Source organism: Lactuca saligna, chromosome 5 (assembly GCF_052625555.1).
Source record: "Lactuca saligna cultivar CGN05327 chromosome 5, ASM5262555v1, whole genome shotgun sequence".
NCBI lineage: Eukaryota > Viridiplantae > Streptophyta > Magnoliopsida > Asterales > Asteraceae > Lactuca > Lactuca saligna.
The window spans coordinates 307,737,654-307,756,856 of record NC_136421.1 but is presented as its reverse complement, the minus strand read 5'-3'; the positions used below and the strand labels follow the sequence as shown (position 1 = coordinate 307,756,856).

At 36.4% G+C, this 19,203-nt stretch overlaps 2 protein-coding genes across 3 annotated transcripts; one reads left to right on the top strand and one right to left on the bottom strand.

The window, feature by feature from the left end:
* The first annotated feature begins 760 nt into the window (after positions 1-760).
* On the top strand, positions 761-4,415 carry LOC145048536 (uncharacterized). Its single transcript, XM_078997059.1, has 2 exons — positions 761-3,812; positions 3,911-4,415. Exons 1-2 carry the CDS (start codon positions 761-763, stop codon positions 4,288-4,290), a joined length of 3,432 nt encoding a protein of 1,143 aa, XP_078853185.1. The 3' UTR covers positions 4,291-4,415.
* Positions 4,416-4,668: 253 nt separating this feature from the next.
* LOC145048535 (phosphate starvation response 1) lies at positions 4,669-7,734 on the bottom strand. 2 transcript variants are annotated; one of them, XM_078997056.1, is made up of 8 exons: positions 7,473-7,734; positions 6,436-7,045; positions 6,126-6,330; positions 5,945-6,021; positions 5,811-5,853; positions 5,591-5,645; positions 5,343-5,412; positions 4,669-5,257 (listed from the first exon to the last, which is right to left on the bottom strand). In XM_078997056.1, exons 2-8 carry the CDS (start codon positions 7,009-7,011, stop codon positions 5,030-5,032), a joined length of 1,254 nt encoding a protein of 417 aa, XP_078853182.1. In that variant the 5' UTR covers positions 7,012-7,045; positions 7,473-7,734; the 3' UTR covers positions 4,669-5,029. The 2 variants fall into 2 exon arrangements, with proteins under 2 accessions (XP_078853182.1, XP_078853183.1); XM_078997057.1 differs by having other exon boundaries at positions 6,436-7,023.
* Between the last annotated feature and the right edge of the window lie 11,469 nt (positions 7,735-19,203).

Sequence of the window (19,203 nt, the reverse complement as noted above, 5' to 3'; positions counted from 1 at the left end):
AAAATAACCCCACACATTCAGTTACAAAGCATTCTCTTTTGTTGTTATATCTTTGATCGTAAAAAATATGCTTGACAACAGTATTTATATCCACGTTAAGTCATGAACGATGTTTTATTGTGATATTATAATTATAATTATGAAATGCTCAATTTTAGTTTTTGGGCTTTTTGTCCCATATCTGGTGTAAATGACACCAACGAGGCAACGACAAGTTAGGTAGTCTTTTTTTTACTTGAATGACATGTACGTAAATTTTGGTGACGTCAAGGATCATGTCATTGTTATAAACTTATACATAAAAAAAAATTAAGTCAATTATAAATAGGGATAGAAGAAGACCTGAGAAGACAAAGTTCATCAACAAAATATAAATGCATTTCAAACATTTCAGTGAAGACGAAGACCATAAGGAGAATACCCACACGTTGGTCCCACTCTCCACTCTCCTCCTACCAACTATGTCTTATTTTTCTAATTTTGAAGGGTATTTTTGTCACTTTAAAATGTCACAGGTATTTTAGTCATTCAAACATTTTTGACTGGATTTAAAAAATATACTATATATGAAACTGATTGAATAACTTGGATGCATTTGGATGACACGTTTAAAGTGTTATTAATATGATTATTGACCCCCAATATGAGTTCACATGTATAGTACAAATTTCTCCTATTTATTACCTATCATTGACGAGTTAGAAAAAGCACTATAAATATTATGAGCATGAAAAAGCTTCAAACAAAACCCAAACCATTCATGGCAACATTTAAAAAAAACATTATGAATCTGCTCCTTTATATTGCCTTACTTTCTTTTCTGCCATTAAAGACCATATCAACATCAACAACACAAGCAGAAGCTCTTGTTAGATGGAAGCGTACCTTATTATCATCATCATCTTCTTCTTCTTCTTCTTCTTCTTCTGATTCTGATGCTTTGCTGAATTCATGGTCTTCAAGAAACATTCAGAACGTCTGCAACTGGACTGGTATTGTCTGCAATGAAGGTGGTCTGGTTTCCAAAATTACCCTCCAAAATTCGTCTCTTTCTGGAACACTAACAGAATTTGAGTTTTCTTCGTTCCCAAATCTTACTCACTTTGATTTAAGCAATAACAATGTTGGTGGGTCGATTCCATCTTCCATTGGCAACCTCTCCAGCATCATGTTCTTGGATTTGAGCTCAAATGGTTTTGAAGATGAAATCCCATCAGAGATTGGAAAGCTGACACACCTCCAATACCTTAATCTAACAGAGAATTTGTTTCAAGGTCCATTGTCCAGGAGCTTTTACAATCTTTCAAACTTGAAACATCTGAGGCTAGGAGACAACCTTTTTTCAGGCCAAATTTTGCAGGATTTGGATCTGATGCCCAATCTTGAAATTTTTGAATTGTATGATAACTCATTTGTAGGAGAGATCCCTTCTTCTATTGGTCAGCTTCAAAATCTTCGGGAGTTAGATCTCCACTCAAATCAACTCAACTCTTCAATTCCTTCTGAGCTTGGATTCTGTTCTAATCTCACGTTCTTAGCACTAGCTAGCAACTCTCTTTCCGGGGTATTGCCTTTGTCTTTATCAAATCTGACTAAGATTTCTGAACTTGGTATCTCTGAAAACAAACTTTCTGGTGAAATTTCTTCTGATTTCATCACCAATTGGACTCAATTGGTCTCCTTGCAGCTTCAATTAAATTTTTTCAGTGGGGAGATCCCACCCGAAATTGGGCTCTTGACAAATCTCAGGATTCTCTTTCTGTACAAAAACAATTTCACGGGCCCCATACCGATGGAGATTGGGAACTTGGAAAAGCTTAAGATGTTGGCTCTTTCAAGAAACCAACTTTCAGGTTCAATACCTTCAACCATTGGAAACTTGGCAAACCTTCAAACCATGCAGTTTTTCGGCAATAATCTCAGTGGAACAATTCCACCGGAGATCGGAAACTTGACTTCATTGCTTAAACTTGAACTCAACAGCAACCGATTGAGTGGACAGTTGCCTGTTACTCTCTCTAAACTTACTAACCTCACTGATCTTTCGCTGTTTGAGAATGATTTCTGGGGAGGTATTCCAGCAGAATTAGGGAAGAACAATCCTTTTCTGATAAATGTTAAATTAGGAGACAACAGTTTCTCTGGAGATCTACCTTCTGAATTGTGTAGTGGTTTTCGGTTTGAGGTGTTCACTGTGAATGGCAACAATTTCACTGGGTTGTTACCAGATTGCATAAGGAACTGCACAAGCCTGCATCGGATCAGGCTGGATGGAAACAGCTTCTCTGGGGACATTTCACAAACACTTGGTGCTGCGCACTTTAATCTCTCATACATAGATGTTGGTGGTAATCAGTTTACAGGTGAAATCAGTCCCCAGTTTGGAAAATTACAAAACCTAATCAATCTGGATATGGGAAGGAACAGAATCTCCGGGGAAATCCCGTCTGAGCTTGGAAACTTACAAAGGTTAGGTGTTTTAAGACTCGAAGGTAACCAGCTTACCGGAGAAATCCCTAATGAATTGAGCAAATTAAGCAATTTGTTCGATCTCAATCTCAGCAACAATCAATTGAGTGGACAAATACCTACAAGTTTGGGCGACTTAACCAGTCTCCGAGCTCTTGATGTATCTGCGAACCATCTGAATGGAAGCATACCAATAACAATTGGAAATTGTGTAATCTTAACCAGCTTGAACTTGAGCAGTAACGATTTGTCGGGAGAAGTACCTTCTCAAATCGGAAACTTGTTACGATTGCAGTATCTGTTAGATCTTAGCAGCAATTCATTTTCCGGCAGAATCCCTCAAGATATGGCGAAGCTCAACACACTCGAGAATCTCAACCTTTCGCACAACAATTTCTCAAGTCGAATTCCTCCAGGACTATCCACTTCCATGATAAGCTTACAATCAATTGATCTCTCGTACAACCAATTGTCAGGCCCAATCCCAAACGTCGGCGTATTCGAACGAGCACCTGCAGGATCCTTCACTGGAAATGCCGATCTGTGTGGATCCGAAAAAGGATTCCCTGCTTGTAATGGCAACGCCGCACAAGAATCCGGAAATAAGAAACTGTTTATCGCGGCTCTTGTGTCGGCGGTCATTTTTGTGTTGATAGCAACAATGATTGCTATCTTCTGTATAATCATTCGTAGAAGATCAAAGCTCATCGACGAAGAGATAAAAAGTACACCCTCAAGCGGAAACTCCGAAATGGTTATATGGGCAAGAGACGGCAGATTTACATTCGGAGACATCGTGAACGCCACCGAAAACTTCAACGAGACGTATTGCATCGGTAAAGGAGGATTCGGGAGTGTGTACAGGGCAAATTTACCAACCGGAGTTATCGTCGCAGTGAAACGGCTGACCGTATCAGATTCCGGCGATGTCCCGGCCACACATAAGCAAAGCTTCGAGAACGAGATACGTACCCTAACCGAAGCCCGCCACAGGAATATCATCAAACTCTACGGCTACTGTTGCAGTAGTAACGGCCGGATGCATTTGATATATGAGTATCTGCAAAAGGGTAGTTTGGGAAAAGTACTTTACGGTGTGGAGGCAACGTCGGAATTAGGCTGGACTACGAGGGTTAAAATTGTCCAAGGACTCGCCCATGCATTAGCCTACTTGCACCATGATTGCAATCCCCCGATTGTACATCGGGACATCTCGTTAAATAATATTCTACTCGAGTCAGATATGGTCCCCCGATTGTCTGATTTCGGGACGGCTAAATTGTTGAATCCAGACTTGAGTAATCAGACCAGAGTCGTAGGATCCTACGGTTACATGGCACCAGGTGTTTATTATTATTTATATGGTTAACCACTTCTTTTTCATCTGATTTTTAATTTTTTTACTGAATTATACCGTTTTTGTTTGTACTATATACTTTAGAACTTGCACTCACAATGAGGGTTACCGAGAAATGTGACGTTTACAGCTTTGGAGTCGTATCGTTTGAGATTATGATGGGGAGGCATCCGGGTGAGCTTTTATCATCTTTGCAATCATCAAACACGACCTTTGCAACTCAAGATAATTCAAATATGTTGTTGAAAAACGTCCTTGATCAAAGGCTTTTGCCTCCGAAGGATAGTGTCGTCGAGCAAGTGGTGTTTGTGCTTAATGTTGCTCTTGCGTGTACCCGATTAACACCCGAGTCAAGGCCTTCAATGCGTGCTGTTGCGCAAGAATTATCAGCTAGTACTCAACCAGTTATAACCAAGTCATTAGACCAAATTAGAATGGACAAGTTATCAGGTTATCAAAAATAGAAAGAAATTTAGTGTTTTTTGTATCGTTACATGTAGTTAAATTTAAATAAATTATTATATAGTCCTAGTTGTCAAAAAGATATCGGGTAAATTGATGTTCTAAAAATTGGCATTTCTTCGTGTACGTGCATTCAGTTGGGTTTGATGAAAAAAACTCTTATGCTAAAGGCTAAATGAGATTATATTCTTGCTACTAAGATTTATAATAGACATTTACGAAGAACGACTAAAATGCTCATGGTGTGCCAAGCATGTGACGAGGTAGAACGATACATTTCTAAAGTTGTTTTGTAAATGGACCGATTCTAAATAAATAAATAAAAAAATTAAAAAACTGATGTGGCATGTAAAATAGTGATGTGGCAGTGCACCTTGGCCTTATAGAAAGTGTTGTTCATCATGATTTCATAAGTTGATAAGAGTACATGATATGATACGGATACATATGTACAGTACAACCAAGCTTTGGCAAATAACACCGAATCTCCTCCTCCTTTATAGAGAATCCTATACTACTACCTCTATTTCTAGCATGGTTCCGAATAGTACCTGCTGCCTGCTGATTTAGGGTTCTTATAATGTCAGAAAGAAGCAATTATAAAGTCAAAAAGTTTCCAAGTCTGACTTTGGTATCATCATGTCATGACCAATTGACCATAAAACTATAAAACTAAACCTTACGACCCATATATAAAAAAACAAAGACAGCAGGCAATTGTCAATATTTTTCCAACATTTTTTACTCATCAACTTTTGCACGCTTTGATGGTTGCGAGTCGTCATCTGGTCCCGGTCCCACCACCGGGTCGGGTCCCGGTTCGTTGGTCGAGTCTAGGACTTGGGTAGTAGATGATGATGAAGCTTTGAAATTATCATTGATTCCTCCTCCTGGCTTGCATTGTTTCTCAAACATCATCTGAAGGTATCTGCCTTGTTCTTCTATTCTCAGCTGTAAGTTTCTTTGGATCTGATGCAGAAAACAAAATCATTTACAATTAAGAAAAACACAAAACACAAATGCTATTTTCTTGAATAAAGCAAATATCATATACCTCAAGTTGTTCATGTAGGCGCTTCTGTACTTCCATCTGTAATCGTAATGCTTCAGTGATCTCCAAACCCCTGTTTGGTTCAAATTATTCCAAAACTTTCTAACTTTGCACACAAAGAAATGTAAACTGTTTGTATAATTAATGGAACCTCGCTCTTTTTTTCAATGCTGACATGAAGAATCTTATGAATGGCATGAAGCTAACATAACAAAGACAAGGCTAAATAAAGTTGAACCAATCTGACTTACGTTTTCAACTCCAAAGATGAGAAATCTTCAACTGAAGTTTTTTTCTCTGAAGCTCCTGCAATAGATGACCAATCAGTATAGACATAGTTCATCAACATTTTCAAATAATTTCAACCCATTTACGTAAAAATGGGTCGATTTGGGTAAAATTTTACCCCTAAAGGATGAAAGAGCAAAAGTTGGGTAAAAAGGAAATGGAACAAGGCATAACTTTGTTTACCTTCTGATGAGGGCTCAGGTCTATATCTAGCTGTCCTATATTTCTGCAAAACAAAATAAATTCCACATTATATAAAGCAGCACAATTTCTTGACCTTTGTAACTTGCATCACCCGGGAAGTACCATAAATGCACCTGTAGGTGACTTTTCACATGATATATCGTCAACCCATCCACTTTCATTTGCTTCAGTACTCCCTTTGGAGTAGCTCCTGTAGATACAAATATAACAATTCACATTAAATATATATATATATATATATATATACTAATCAGATAACATCAAGAATAGTCTAGATGAAGGACAAAATAGTACTTTCACTTCCACCCAGCTTGTTGACTGCCTCCACAAATGCTTCATGAAGCTCTGGAGTCCAACGCATCCTTGGTTTGGAATGGGAACCACTGTTCCCACAAGAAGATGGAGTGGGAGTCAGTGGAATGCAAGCTTCTCCAGATGATGCAGGAATTGCTTGTATTTGCATCGTGTTTGTAGATGATCCCCCCACATGATATGCCATCTAATTAACAAAAGAAAAGTCATTGTCATTTGTATTATTGTATATATGTATTACTCTAAATGTTGCTGATATTTGTATCAATGAGCTAGCAAAAGTTGAACAAACCTTTGGCTCTGGTTCAACAATATTTGTATCAATAAGAATCTCATTCCAATCAGGGGTCATAGCATCGTCTTCAGTAATAAGCTGATCAGCCCAATCTTGCCAATCATTTTGTTTACCAAGGTCCTCTTGTAAATTACTAGACTGAATAGGGGTATTATCCTGAGGGTAATCAAGAAAATCAGGCAGTGAATCTGTACACCATGAACTGTTGTTGTTTTCTTTCATATATGTAGTCGATTGAAGAACTCCTGAGGATTGAGATATGAAAGGTGGCGTTTCTGAATGCTTTTGGTGAGAAGTAACAGAAGAAAAGTGAAGATCTGAAGACATCCCTGAAGTTGAAGAAGAAAAAATGTGACCAACAGCTCCGTTAGTTGAGGATACTGAAGGAAGAGCAGTGAAATTCTGTGTTCCCATGGAGATCTGCTGAGCCTGAGAGTCTGGAAACTTGGGATGTTTGTTTTCCAAAGAGACAGGACGAATAGGGAAAGGGGAAGATCGAGCTCCAGGGGCTCCATGGTTACTAAGTTGCCTTGCACCTGATCTTCGAAAGGTCAATGCAGATTGTGCCTCCATGCTTGTAATTGTCTGCTATAAATAAATAAATCACCTGAATATCATCATATCATGTGAGCATCAGAATAAACAGAGTTACAAAAATAGAAAACAACTTTTACTCAAATTAGAAAACATCAATCCAAGGCATCGCCATCATATGAATTAACGACAGAATCGTACGAACAAAACTACAAATAGCAAGTAAATTATTAATATGAACTTTTTTAAACAATCGAGAAAGAACAAAGTTGAATCATGTTAATGCATTAAAATAAACTACAACAAACATCAGATATACTAGTTTAGAAAGCATCCATAAGATCCCTAATAGCCATTTTTAACCAATTTAAGCCATGCAGCCATTAAATTGCATCGTGAACTCCAATCTTTCAATTTTCAAACTGCTACTACAACATAATACATCACGAATATACAATCAAATTCAAAATTAAACGAATGAGTATAGCCAAAACCCTCACCTTAAACCATGCGAACAAAATCCACTGAAAACCTAAAGAACTCCCCGATAATGAACGGTTGTAAGGCGTTTTAAAGTAATTAATCTACGAGATCCAACGCCGCTGTGTTCTCTAAAACGCAGTGCTGGATGTCCTCACCGGAGGTGTCTCGATAAGAAACCAAAATTGAACGATGACGAGTGATTGCCTTCTTGTGCAATTTGGCCTTTACTTTCTGTTCGCAGCGACCAGAAATGCGTAGTTAAGAGCCCCCTCGCACATGGGCGGCGCGTGCGTAATGCTTGAGAGAATATATATGACAAGTGGTGGACACGTCAACGGCCCCTCCGTGCAAGAAAGTACCGTACTACCCTTCAAAGTTCAAACCATATCATATCATCAAAAATTAAAGCAAGTAGAAAATTTGCTTAATAAAATAATAATAATAATAATAATAAATTGATGACAAAATGTACACTTAATTTCTATTTTAAAAAAAAATAATTTTGATTGTTCCTTGTTTAGTTTACTAATAGAAATTTACAAATTTAACCAGAATCCTTAACATGTTTATTTTAAATAGTTAGATGTTAGCATTTTTAAAAAATAACCAATCAAATTGCATGTAAGTAATCACACTTACGATTTCAGCCTTTACAACAGCTATCTCACTATATTGAGCCTATTTTTGGTCCATGGGTTGGAAATATACAAACCTCAAAATCTAAAATAACCCTTATTTTCACACTTTCAATTTCAAAAAATTCTCTCAACCTTCTCGATGGCTTAAAATTAATATTCATCGGAAAACTTTATAAATACATCGGAGGAAATCATAGATACATAAGAGGAAATCGCTAATTTCCCTAGGCCATTTGCGATTTCAAAAAAAAAAAAAAAAAAAAAGGTTATATGGGACAAAATTGTAAACCATATAGGTCAAATCGTACATACATGGGTGAAATCGCACGTGATATAACCATCTACAATTTTAGTTACTATTTAAAAAAAATCGATTTTTGATTATTTTCCAAAAAATCATTAAGGTATTTTGTTAAGTTTAAAAATTTCTCTAATAGTAACATACTATTAAATAATATAATGAAGAAATCATATAAAAAGACAAAATAGGTTTAAAATTGTCATTATAGGTTAAAGAAATGATTGTAACGGTGTTATACAAAAACTCCTTGTATCAATTTTTTTCAAATTTTAAACTAAACATCGAGTCAATTGTATGTCAGTTGTATGGACCAGAAATATAGTTTACTTTCTTATAAATGATTATCCTAGTTTATAATCTGTTGAAATCACGGTTATAAAACTAATTAAACTTTCATAGTAAAATTCATAATTATTAATCAATTATTTTAAATAAATTATTAATTAAAAGATATTTTTTTAGTTATATAAAATAATAATCGTTGATTTAAATAAATACGTGACATTATAATTTGTATTAATTTTATTTTAGTTTTATTCTAAGGTTATTAATTTAATGTAATTAAAGTGAAAATTTTAAATTTTAAAATTTAAAATGGATTAACATCTAGATTCTTGAAAGCATTTAATTCTAATTTATATTGAACTTTGGAAGTGACCACGTCGTGGTGAAGGCATCCCACTACGCGACAATGTTGGAAGATTCGTGGACCATTTAATGATCATTGTGACGTGGCATCTATTGGCGGCGACGTAGCGACCCTATATCGTGATAACCCTAAATTTCGGGTACTTAAAGGAAAGTGGTCAGTAGAAATGATCAGATCTGGACTTTGGAACCTTTGAAATTGGAGGATTCAACTTAACACATTAAGACATTTTGAACCCGTGCCCACAGCGTGGCCTAGGTTGCCATAGCGTGGTGACTTGGGAAAATGCAATTATATTGTCGTTTGAAGGCCACGACGTGGAGGGTCAACTTTGACCATTGACTTTGACTTTTAGTCAAAGCCCTAGTTTTGGAAGGGAAGGTAAGGTTGTACTTTGTATGACTGAATAGGTGGGTTGTAGCATTGGTATTCATGGCAGTAGGAGTAGTAGCAGTTGATCGTTATTTGTTATATGAGTTTCTTCATTGTACTCGTGAGTCGAAGACACCAATGTCAGCCTATTAGATTATGTTTGTAAGATGATAGTTGTCTTTGTGACACTTATTGTTATGCTTGTATAGTTGTATGTGTGTATTGTCTTTGTGACTCTTGTTGATATGATTGTATGCTTAGTTGTAGGAGTGAAATAAACCTAGTATTGGTTGAAAGAGACCAAAAGGGATGGAATAGACCCAATATCAGTTGAAAGAGACCAAAGGGAATGAAATAGACTCGGTACCGGTTGAAAGAGACCGAAAGATGTGAAATAGATCCAATACTGATTGAAAGATATCGGAAGGGTTGAAATAGACCCATATTAGTTCTAAATTATTATGTATGTATGGTATGAGGTATTGTTGGGGAATTCAGTAAGTTGTGTGCTTATAGTTTATGTTTATAGTTTCAGGTACTTCAATTTCGAAAGGGAATGTCTGACATGATCGCACCGCATCCGACAGCATTCTGCATTTCATGGCATAATTTGTACTCTAATAACTATTTTATATATAATCAATGTTTTGATGAGTTTTTGAAATGATTGAATGATCTTTTATTGGTTTTAGAAAAGTAAAATTTTTAGTTTGGAAAATTGTGGATGTTATATGATATTTAATTAGAAGTCCTAATATGATGATACGTGATAAAATTAGAATAAACCTGATCTTTTATTAGAATAAAGATATTATTACAAAAATCTTCTCTAATAAATGAAGGTTTTTTTTGCCACTTATCACACTCTCATTAATTTTACCACATGATATTTTATGATTATTTTGAATTAATTTTTATTCCATATGTAATTTTTTGGTTTTCCTATTTCATTAAATTTTGTATGGTATTTAAATTTAATAATAAATGCATATCAATTTCATTAATGGATTTTCCTTATAATTTCAAAATTTTAAAATAAAATCTCATTAATTTGCTTTGATTATTTAATCTAAATGATTTGTTTAAATTTAAAAGAGAAAAAAAAAACATTTTAATTTTAATAATTCAATATTTTCTTATTTTTCTTATAAATTAAAATTTCTCAAATATTTATACATTTATACGTATAATTGTTTTAAATTCACTCAGGTTCACACCTAGTAATTTATTATTTTATTGTGTTTTTTTTTTTTTTTTTTCATTTTAGAGTTTAGCCCACTATGATGATAAAGTATTTGTATTTGCGGGTGCTGCGTGTTTTACATGGAATGGATAAGCGCGTGAGAAATAAAATTGAAATTTGGATTTTCTTTGCATTATATTAGCTCTTTTTAACGTTAGGTTATAATATAAATTTGGATGTTCCTTCATTTGCACAAAGGGCAAATTGGACCACTTTGATGCCTTTGTCGTTTCTATAAGGAATAAATAATTCTCTTTGAGAATAACCAATTCTTAACAAGGCCTAGATACAGAGTTCAGAACTTCAGATACAATGAAAACACATATTACATCAAATAACAAATTGTATTACATCCAAATATTGAAAATTTATCGGAAATTTTTCTTTGTTAAAACTTAAAAGCATGGTGTCATCGTCAAACTAGAATACACAACATCAATTAAAATACAAAAATTTAGCAATAAAAAACTAATAATATATGTTGGTATACATAAGGGTGTTACTTGGTCAATCTTTCGATTTTCGGTTTTTTTATATCTTAAATCTAATCATAACCAAACCAAATAAAGTTCGTTTTAATCGGTTTCGGTTTATCGGTTAAACCGGATAATTTCACATGTAAAAAGAAACATTAAACTTAATAATAATAATAATAATAATAATGATAATAATAATAATAATAATAATAATAAAACTTACTAAACATTTACCAAATGACTAAAATGCACTAAAATATAACATGTTGTATTCAATCTTTTATGATATGTTTTTTAGAAGAGCCGGTGCAAACACACACAAGTTGTAAAGACATGTTAATATAGTTTTCGTATATGAAGATGAAAGAAATAATCAAAAGTAGAGTTGTAAGCGAACCAAATGAATGCAGACGAGACTGTACTTGTTTGTTTGTTTAGGTTTAACCAAACACAAACAATATACAAACATATTTTCTTGTTTGTATTTGTTTGTCAAAAATTAAATTGTTAGTTTATTAAGATATCAAACAAATATAAACAAACAAACATAAATAACATAAATATTCAAATGTGTATTCATAATTAAAAGAGTAATATGTAGATCCTAGAATACAAAACATCCAAAATCAAGAAAGTCCTTAAATATGATGTAACATCTCAAAAATTAAGGTTAAAAAAAATTCATTTTTGTTATATTCAAAGCACTAATGTAATTTCATCCAAACATTGAAAAATATTTCAAAATAAAACAATTATCAGAGTTCATTCCCAAATCACATATTGCGAAAAACACGGGTGTATGTACTGCGATCATGTTGGGTCCTTCCCTTTCGAACTGAAAGTACTTGAAACCATAAACCACAAACTGTAAGCACAAAGCTTAGTGAGTTCCCCAAATACCACATACCAAACATATCAAATGAGTTATACATAGCCAATCAATTAATAAAAGTGTTATGTGCCAACCATAGTATTGTCATTAGGCCACGAGCCGCCTCGTAGTCTTTCTTGCCAGGTCGGGGCCCAAAACCTTGGGTCTTACAGACAAGTTCCAGGAGCCACCTCCAGGTCTTCTATGCAAGCATCACAAAGATAACTAACATACAATCTACACTACTTAACTAATTAACTGCTAGAGTTCAGACTCTGGTCTTGCATATAAATTTCCAGGATCCGCCTCCCGGTCTTTCATACAAACTGACAAGGGTTACCCCCGGGTCTTACTACAATACATAAACCGAATGGGCCGGTATTGGTGCCTTCGACCCATAGAACAGTGAGGAGGCTCACCTAGAATGCAGAAGCTCACTGAAAGAAATTCCTAGATGATGCCCTGACAACTTCTCGAGCTATCAATGCCAAAATAAGGCACAACTAGCAATTGGGTTCCAAAATATGATCCATAATCCATACTTGGGGTAAAATGATCATTTTACCCCTGGACCAACTAGACTCACAACTAAGGCCCAAGCCCAACACCAAACAAGCCCAAAACTACAAGATCCATAAAAGCCCACTGGAAAATTGGGCCCAACCCATATGGGCCTTATCCTAAAGCCCAATAATTCCTTGTCCAACAATAAATCTCAGATGTCCCAAGGCTCAAAAAACAAATCCAATAAGGTGGCCCAAAGGAATGCAAGGCCAAAGATGCAACAACCTAAAATCCATCAGATTGACGAACGCGGGGTGTACGCTCAGCTACGCTGGGCGTACTCGAGGAGTTCCAGATCACGAGCAAAAGGAGGTATGTTTGGCGTACCTTTAGTTACATAGGGAGTAACCGCTATTTGTCCAAAACTTATATGACATCCCCAAATTCACGGCCAGAAAAGACCGGTTTCATTTATGCTTTTAAAATAATTTCATAGTAAATCCATTGATTTAAAAAAGTTGCGGAATTTGTCCCCCAAACAATACATGATAAAATAAGGTTTATCAAAGCATTTCTTTAAAGAAATGTATTTTCATTATATATCAAAACTCGGGATGTCATGTTCCGATACAGACACAAAAGCATAAATAATAAAACATAGACCTTACACATTTATATACAACTATTGGTCTATAAACAAAAACATCTTCACAAGTTCCCCAACTTATGCTTTCGCGCCACTACCTGTAATACAAAGAAACTGAGTGGGTCGGGCTTGGGAGCCTGGTGACCATATAGGGTTTTCAACTCACAATAAATAATTATATTCAAATTTCACCAACAAACAATAACCTGATTACCCATTCCCGTTATCCTCACTTTACATCCCTATGACAACAACTATTAAAGGGACCTAATCTAGGTTTTTAATCGGGACGAACACTGCTGCAAAGGGGTTTCCTCAGCAATGAATGTCCTAAGGCAACCATGAGGGGGATAGAATACAACAAATGAACACCCAAGTTCATTACACCTACAGGTTATGAGCATGCTAGCGTTCCACTAAACTGTCTAGAAAAGTCCGTGGTCGTCATACATATTTTGTTGGACGATAAGATCACAATCACATCGAGGCCTCTCGTCAGTTTTATTTCATCACACATCACTAACTACCCATGTTCTACCCAACATATTTGTAGATAAAATATATTGGTTTATATACAGCTTAAAACCTGTATAACATATTCATTAATACTCATACCACATAACATATAGTATATAATCACATAGCACGTATTTCATAGATTATAATTCATATATGTATATTATCATAAAGCAACTACACGCTTACTCATATCATATATCTAATACATTCATCAATACTTGTATTAAAATCGTTTATATGAAAGGGACTATGCACTCACTTGATCAGATGATTATCGGACAACACTACCGCTTTTAAAAGCAGTAACTCTTCAATGAATCTGGGATATCTTCACACACCGGGCTTCACGCGGACAGAGCTTCGGCTCGAAAACTATTTTCTTCTCGGGATCTTCGGAGCTTCGGGATGATATCGGGGCTTCAAGGGTATATCTTGCACGTAAATCGAGGTAATATGGGTGAGAGAGAAGAAATTCGGCAACCAAACTCAGCTGCACTTGTGATCTATTTATAGAGTGAATCTGGTCTCGAACGGAGCGCATTCCCTGAATGAACGCAGCACGTTCCTTGGACGAATGAAACACGTTCCGCCGTGCGTCATGGCTTACGAACTTTCGGACTTGACATGCGACGGGAGAGGCTCTGGGCTCTGAACATCGGGCGTTCCCTATTTGAATGCGGGGCGTTCCCTCTCTGGTAAGCGTGCGTTGAACTTCAAAAATTCATATCTTTCGCATACGAGCTCCGTTTTCAACATTATTTATATCCACGCGAAGGTGAGATTATGCTCTACAACTCTCGTTTAGACTCCGTCGGCTAATTTTGACTTTATTTTTATTATATTATTTTTAGTAGGTCGGGACAGGAAAACTCCTTTAGAAATTCATAACTTCTTCATCTGAACTCCGTTTTCATCTGTCTTTTTACCGTTGGATTGCTATCGATGAGATTTTCGATTCTCGTTTAGATTGTTTCGGCCAAATATCACTCGATCTCAATTTTGAGATTTCGGCTGCATACCGCTAAGGCGAAACTTCGATCATAACTTCCTCATACGAAGTCAGATTTAGACATTCTTTTTATGTACGCTCTCGGTTTAACAAACTCTAAGACTTTCGTTTAAATCACTAAGGCTAAATATCACTCTATCATAAATTCACTATTTACGTCGCGCAGTGTCGTGCTGGTTATGTCGCGAAACTTTGACAGATCATAACTTCTTCGTTATAACTCAGATTTCAACATTCTTTATATAGTTGAAAACCTCGTCACTACCACTATAACTTTATTAATGGATATCGGGTTTATCTAACATTTTATTATTATGCTTATTTTTATTCTTAATTCAATTAAGCATAAAACACATAATACTCAAATAATACATTCTTATTATTTTCAAAATGAGTCACAAAGGTTAACCTAGACTATTACATCAACATTAATGGCTAGCCTAGAAACATGGACGTTACAATTCTCTCCCCTTTAGGATGATTCCGTCCTCGTAATCACACATCAACAAACAAATGCGGATAACGACTCATCATGTCACTTTCCGTCTCCCATGTGAGATTTGGCCTATTCGTATGTTTGCAACAGACAAGCACTAATTTGACCATCTTGCATCGCAACTTATTAGTCTTACGGTCAACGATTACCTCTAGTTCTTCAATTAACCTCTTATTTTCATCAATTCTCAATTCCAAAAGTGGAATCAAGTCGGGAACTTCTCCTATGAACTTCCTCATATAACACACATGAAAAGTGTTATGAATACCATTTAGTTCTTCGGGTAATTCCAGCTTGTAAGCTTGGTTCCCAATCCTGTGAAGAACTTTAAACGGTCCAGTAAATCTTGGACTTAACTTTCCCCTTTTACAAAATCGTATAAGTCCCTTCTACGGTGAGACTTTAAGCAAAACCGAATCTCCAACTTCAAAAGTCACCGGTATTTGCTTGTTGCCAACATAGCTCTTTTGACGATCCTGAGCTGCTAACATTCTCTCCCTAATTATTTTCAACTTTTCAGCAGTTTGACAGCAGTTTGATGGACTATCTCCGGTCCCATAAACTGCTTTTCCCCCACCTCAAGCCAACAAGACGGCGTACAACATTTTTGTCCATATATAGCTTGATAAGGTGCCATCTTAATGCTCGATTGGAAACTATTATTGTAGGAGAATTCTGCTAAAGGCAAATCTTCATCCCAGTTGCCTTGGAATTCCAGGGTACATGCTCTCAGCATATATTCAAGTGTTTGTATCATCCGTTTGCTCTGACCATCAGTCTGTGGATGGTAAGTTGTACTCAAACACAACTTGGTACCCAATTCCTATTGTAGACTTCTGCAAAACCGCGAGGTGAAACTGCTGTCATGATCTGACACAATCATTAACGGAACATCGTGAAGCCTCACAATTTCATTCACGTAAGAATTCGCAAGCTTATCCATAAACCATTTCTCATTGGCTGCTATAAAATGCACACTCTTAGTGAAGCAATCAACGACCACCCAAATCATGTCGTGACCATTCTTTGTTCTGGGCAGTTTAGTGACAAAATTCATAGCAATGTCTTCCTATTTACCCATAGGCACAGGTAAAGGTTCTAAACTCCCGTATGGTTTTTGATGTTATGCCTTGACTCGCGCACATGTCACACACTCCGCCACGTACTTTGCAATATCAAGCTTCATCGTCGGCCACCAGTAATAGGGTTTCAGGTCCATATACATTTTAGTTCTGCCAGGATGAATTGAGTACATGGTTTTGTGAGCTTCTTCCATCAGAAGATATCTTATTCCTCCTTACTTAGGTACCCAAATACGATCTTGGAATACCTTCAGTCCATGACCGTTTGTACCAATGTAACGCCCGTGTTTCTGGGCTTGCCATTTTTAGCAATGTAATAGTCTAGGTTAACCTTTGTAACTCAACTTGAAATAATAAGAATGTATTATTTGTGAATTATGTGATTTATGTGTTTATTTTCTTGATTTTTATAATTTAATGAATTAAGAATGAAATAAGCGTCAAAATTAAAGTGTGAGATACGCCCGATATCTTTGCATAAAGTTGTAGTGGTCGAAACAAGGATTTCGGAGATATAAGGAATGCCAAAATCCGAGTTATAACGAAGAAGTTATGACCTGTCGAAGTTTCAAGACAGAACCGGCACGACGCCGAGTGACGTAAAATATGAATTTAAGATAGAACGATATTTAGCCTTAGCGATCTAAACGAAAGTCGTAGATTTCGTTAAACCGAGAGCGTGCATAAAAGGAACGCCCAAATCTGACTTCGTATGAGGAAGTTATGATTTTCTGAAGTTTCGACGTGACAGTATGCAGCCCGAATACTCGATTTGAGATCGAGCGGTTTTTAGCTGAAACAATCTAAATGAGAATCGAAGATCTTGTTGTTAGTAGCGAAGCAATGAAAAGTTAGGCGAGAACGGACGTCAGACGAAGACGTTATGAATTTATAACGAAGTTTTTCTGTCCCGGCCTTCTAAAAATAAATAATAAAAATAAAAGTCAAAATTAGCCGACGGAGTCTAAATGAAAGTTGTAGAGTATGGTCTGACCTTCGCGTGGATATAAAGAACATCGAAAACGGAGCTCGTATGCGAAAGTTACGCAATTTAGAAGTTTGACAAGTCAATTACGCCCCGCGTAATTTGAGTACGCCCCGCGTACTCAGTCGGATGCAACTTGTCTGACCAATACTCGAGTGCCACCAGTCGACGCACGCAGTGATGTCAAAGTACGCCCCGCGTAACCCGAGTATGCCCCGAGTACTGAGTACGCCCCGCGTAATTTGAGTACGCCCCGCGTAATCCCAGACCCAGCAGCCTATAAATAGAACTCGAATTCAGCCATTTTCTCTTGTTCAAACTCTTCTTTCTCTCTAAGTTTTGCCTCGTTTTGCGTGCCGTTTATACCCCGAAGCCCCGGTAATATTCTCGAGCCCCGAAGCAAGATCCGAAGCCCCGAGAATCCCGAAGAGCGTTATTCCCGAGCCGAAACGCTGCCCGCGAGGAGCCCGGTTTTGTGAAGATCTTCCAGATCTACGGAGAAACACCTCTTCTACAAGCCGTAGTGCTGCCCGATCATCTTTTGATCAAGTGAGTGTGTAGTTACTTTCATTCCAACACAATATTATGAAGTATTTCTTATAAAATACGTGTTATGTGTATATATTTGGTTGTTATACGTGTGAGTGTATATTCACTCTCTTCTATCTTATAGATCTGAAGTATTCTCTATGAAATACGTGTTATGTGTGTATGCCTCATCTGTTATGTGAAAAATGTTTTGATTGAGCATGCTATACAGGTTTTGAAACTACGTATAAAAATGTATATTTTATCTACTAATATGTTGGGTAGAATATGGGTAGATAGTTGGTGTGTAATAAACAGATGAGAGGCCTCGATGTTGTTTTGATCCAGTCATCTAGCGGAATTTAGATGACGACCACGGACTTTTCTAGATAGTCCAGTGGAACGCTAGCAGACTCATAACCTGTAGGTGTTAATGAACTTGGGTGTTCATTCGCTGTATTCCATCCCCCCCATGGTTGCCTTATTTGACTTATATTGCTGAGGAACCCCCGAAGCATGTGTAGTCGCCCCGATGAAATATTCTTAGACTAGGTCCCTTGTGTTAGTTATTTTAGGGACATAAAGTGAGAATAACGGGAATGGGTAACTGGGTTATTGTTGGTTGATAATAATTAATTTAATTATTTATTGTGGGTTGAAAACCCTATATGCTCACCAGGCTCCCAAGCCTGACCCACTCAGTTGATTTATTTTACAGGAAGTGGCGCAAGAGCTTAAGATGGGCGAACATCAAGTTGTTTTGTTTACAAGTCTGTATATGTATATATTTGTTGAAAGACTTGTAATGCTATCGTTTATGCTTTATGATCTGTATCGGAACATGACATCCCGACTTTTGATTATGAAATGAAATCATATTTCTTTATGAAATGTTTTGATAAATATCTATTTTATCATGTTTTGTTTTTGGGAACAAATTCCGCATCTCTTTTAAAATTAAAAGGATTTACTCTGAAAATTATTTTAAAAAGCATAAATGAAATCGGCCTTTTCGGGCCGAGATTTTGGGGATGTCACAACCAAACACCAACGTTTTGCCCAAACGTTCCTCCTTTCGCTCATTCTTTTCAGAAGCTTCTTATTGAGCTTTCTTTATACTTCCACAATGGTCGAGACAACTTCTATTCTCAACGCTCTTGGTATTTTTCTTTCAAGATTGACTTTCCGACCGAGAGCATCAGCGACAACATTTGTTCTACCGGGATGGTAAAGTATCTCACAGTCATAGTCCTTAAGTAGTTCTAGCCAGCATCGCTGCCACATATTCAATTATTTCTAACTAAATAGATATTGGAGACTCTTATGATCAATGAAAAGTATGCACTTTGTGCCATAAAGGCAATGCCTCCATATCTTTAGAGCGAAAACTACCGCTGCCAACTGCATATCATGAGTGGGATAGTTCTTC